Below are 1,596 nucleotides of genomic sequence, written 5' to 3'. Positions count from 1 at the left end.
ATCATATAAACTTCATTTCACTTCTCAAATATCACTGTGTTTGTCTCCCATATGATATATTTAACTGATGCTTTAATCCAAACAATCAATGATTTATAAAGTAAATCAGGAAAATTAACAAGAGTGCAAAAACCTTTTCATATGACTGTATGTTGTTTTGAATGTATAATCCTCCCGTCACATCCTGAATCTCACCTGGTGTGTCTCACCTGGTGTGTCTCACCTGGTGTGTCTCACTTGGTGTGTCTCACCTGTTGTGTCTCACCTGGTGTGTCTCACCTGTTGTCTCTCACCTGTTGTCTCACCTGTTGTGTCTCACCTGGTGTGTCTCACCTGTTGTGTCTCACCTGGTGTGTCTCACCTGTTGTGTCTCACCTGTTGTCTCACCTGTTGTGTCTCACCTGTTGTCTCACCTGTTGTGTCTCACAGGGCTCAGAGTCTCCCATGATGCTTGGCGATTCAAAGAGCGATCTAGAAGACGTGGACTCCTAACTCGTCCAGCCGGTGGGATCCTTCCATGGACCTGTCAGCGGGGGTCCAGCAGCTGGCTGAAGGGGCTGCTCTTTGCCTCTGATTGGTCGGGACACTTGGGACTCCACAGCAGGCCAATCAGGACACTTTGTCTGCGTGGCTACAGCAGTGAAGCAGCCATGAACACATGAACGACTTCCTTTCAGAGCAGCCGAGGCAACAAGGAGACGCCTCGTCAGTGAGGAGCTGATTACTGCAGAGACCCTTCCACCAGTCAGGGACCAGCTGTGGACTGGAGGACCTGGAGGACCTGGAGGACAGGTCCAGCTGTGTTTTAACAGATGTCTGCTCACAGCTGCAGATACATCTTCATATTGTGATGACAGTTTGTTTCCAGTGTAAGAAAAGGTTTTAAAGCATCTTGTTTTGTCTCACAGACGTAAACTGAAGGAGCTAGTGTTAGCTGCTCTGGAGGAACTCACACATGGTGCAGTTGTACAGACACACCTCCACACAGAGCACTTGGGGGGGTGGGGGGGTTATGATGCACTTTAGGCTGTGATGTCCTGCAGCACGAGTCAGTTCCTCCAGAGACACCTGGCACCTGTCTGCTGCTTCCTTCCTTTGTGTTTTTAAACTTGTGTTTGCAGTGCCACTCTCCCTGTGAGCGCACCTTTGGCTCGTAGCCACGGGGACACAGAAAGGGGCGGGGTCTGTCTCAGGTCCAGGACAGACCGGTGGCCCTCAGCAGTGCCAAGGTCAGCAGCCTCCCTCGGCCTTTTCTTTCTGGCTTTTATTTTCTTTTTTCTGTCGCTCTGGATGAGTTGAGTTCACAGGATCTTCAGCCTTATGCAGGAACACCTGGTCCAGATCACTTGGTCCAGATCACCTGGTCCACCTCACCTGGTCCAGATCACCTGGTCCAGATCACCTGGTCCACATCACCTGGTCCAGATCACCTGGTCCACCTCACCTGGTCCAGATCACCTGGTCCAGATCACCTGGTCCACCTCACCTGGTCCAGCTCACCTGGTCCAGATCACCTGGTCCAGATCACCTGGTCCAGCTCACCTGGTCCAGCTCACCTGGTCCAGATCACCTGGCCCAGCTCACGGGTCGGTGCAG

General features: G+C 51.7%; 1 protein-coding gene and 1 long non-coding RNA gene across 2 annotated transcripts in view; one reads left to right on the top strand and one right to left on the bottom strand.

Annotated features, from left to right (window-relative positions):
* The window catches only part of LOC106535310 (ubiquitin carboxyl-terminal hydrolase 24), a gene marked incomplete at its 5' end in the record, with an annotated part of 6,904 nt that extends 6,014 nt beyond the window's left edge, over positions 1-890 (top strand). The window contains 1 exon segment of the mRNA XM_014032290.1: positions 430-890. Within this exon segment, the coding sequence (XP_013887744.1) occupies positions 430-492 (63 nt within the window).
* A 359-nt stretch (positions 891-1,249) lies between these two features.
* On the bottom strand, positions 1,250-1,590 carry LOC106535311 (uncharacterized). The gene is made up of 2 exons (XR_001312425.1): positions 1,417-1,590; positions 1,250-1,374 (listed from the first exon to the last, which is right to left on the bottom strand). It is a non-coding gene; the product is annotated as an uncharacterized LOC106535311 (long non-coding RNA).
* Positions 1,591-1,596: the final 6 nt, after the last annotated feature.

Source organism: Austrofundulus limnaeus, unplaced genomic scaffold (genome assembly GCF_001266775.1).
Source record: "Austrofundulus limnaeus strain Quisiro unplaced genomic scaffold, Austrofundulus_limnaeus-1.0 Scaffold1411, whole genome shotgun sequence".
Lineage (NCBI taxonomy): Eukaryota > Metazoa > Chordata > Actinopteri > Cyprinodontiformes > Rivulidae > Austrofundulus > Austrofundulus limnaeus.
Note: the sequence above shows the minus strand (reverse complement) of the source record. Positions and strands in the feature narration are given on the sequence as shown.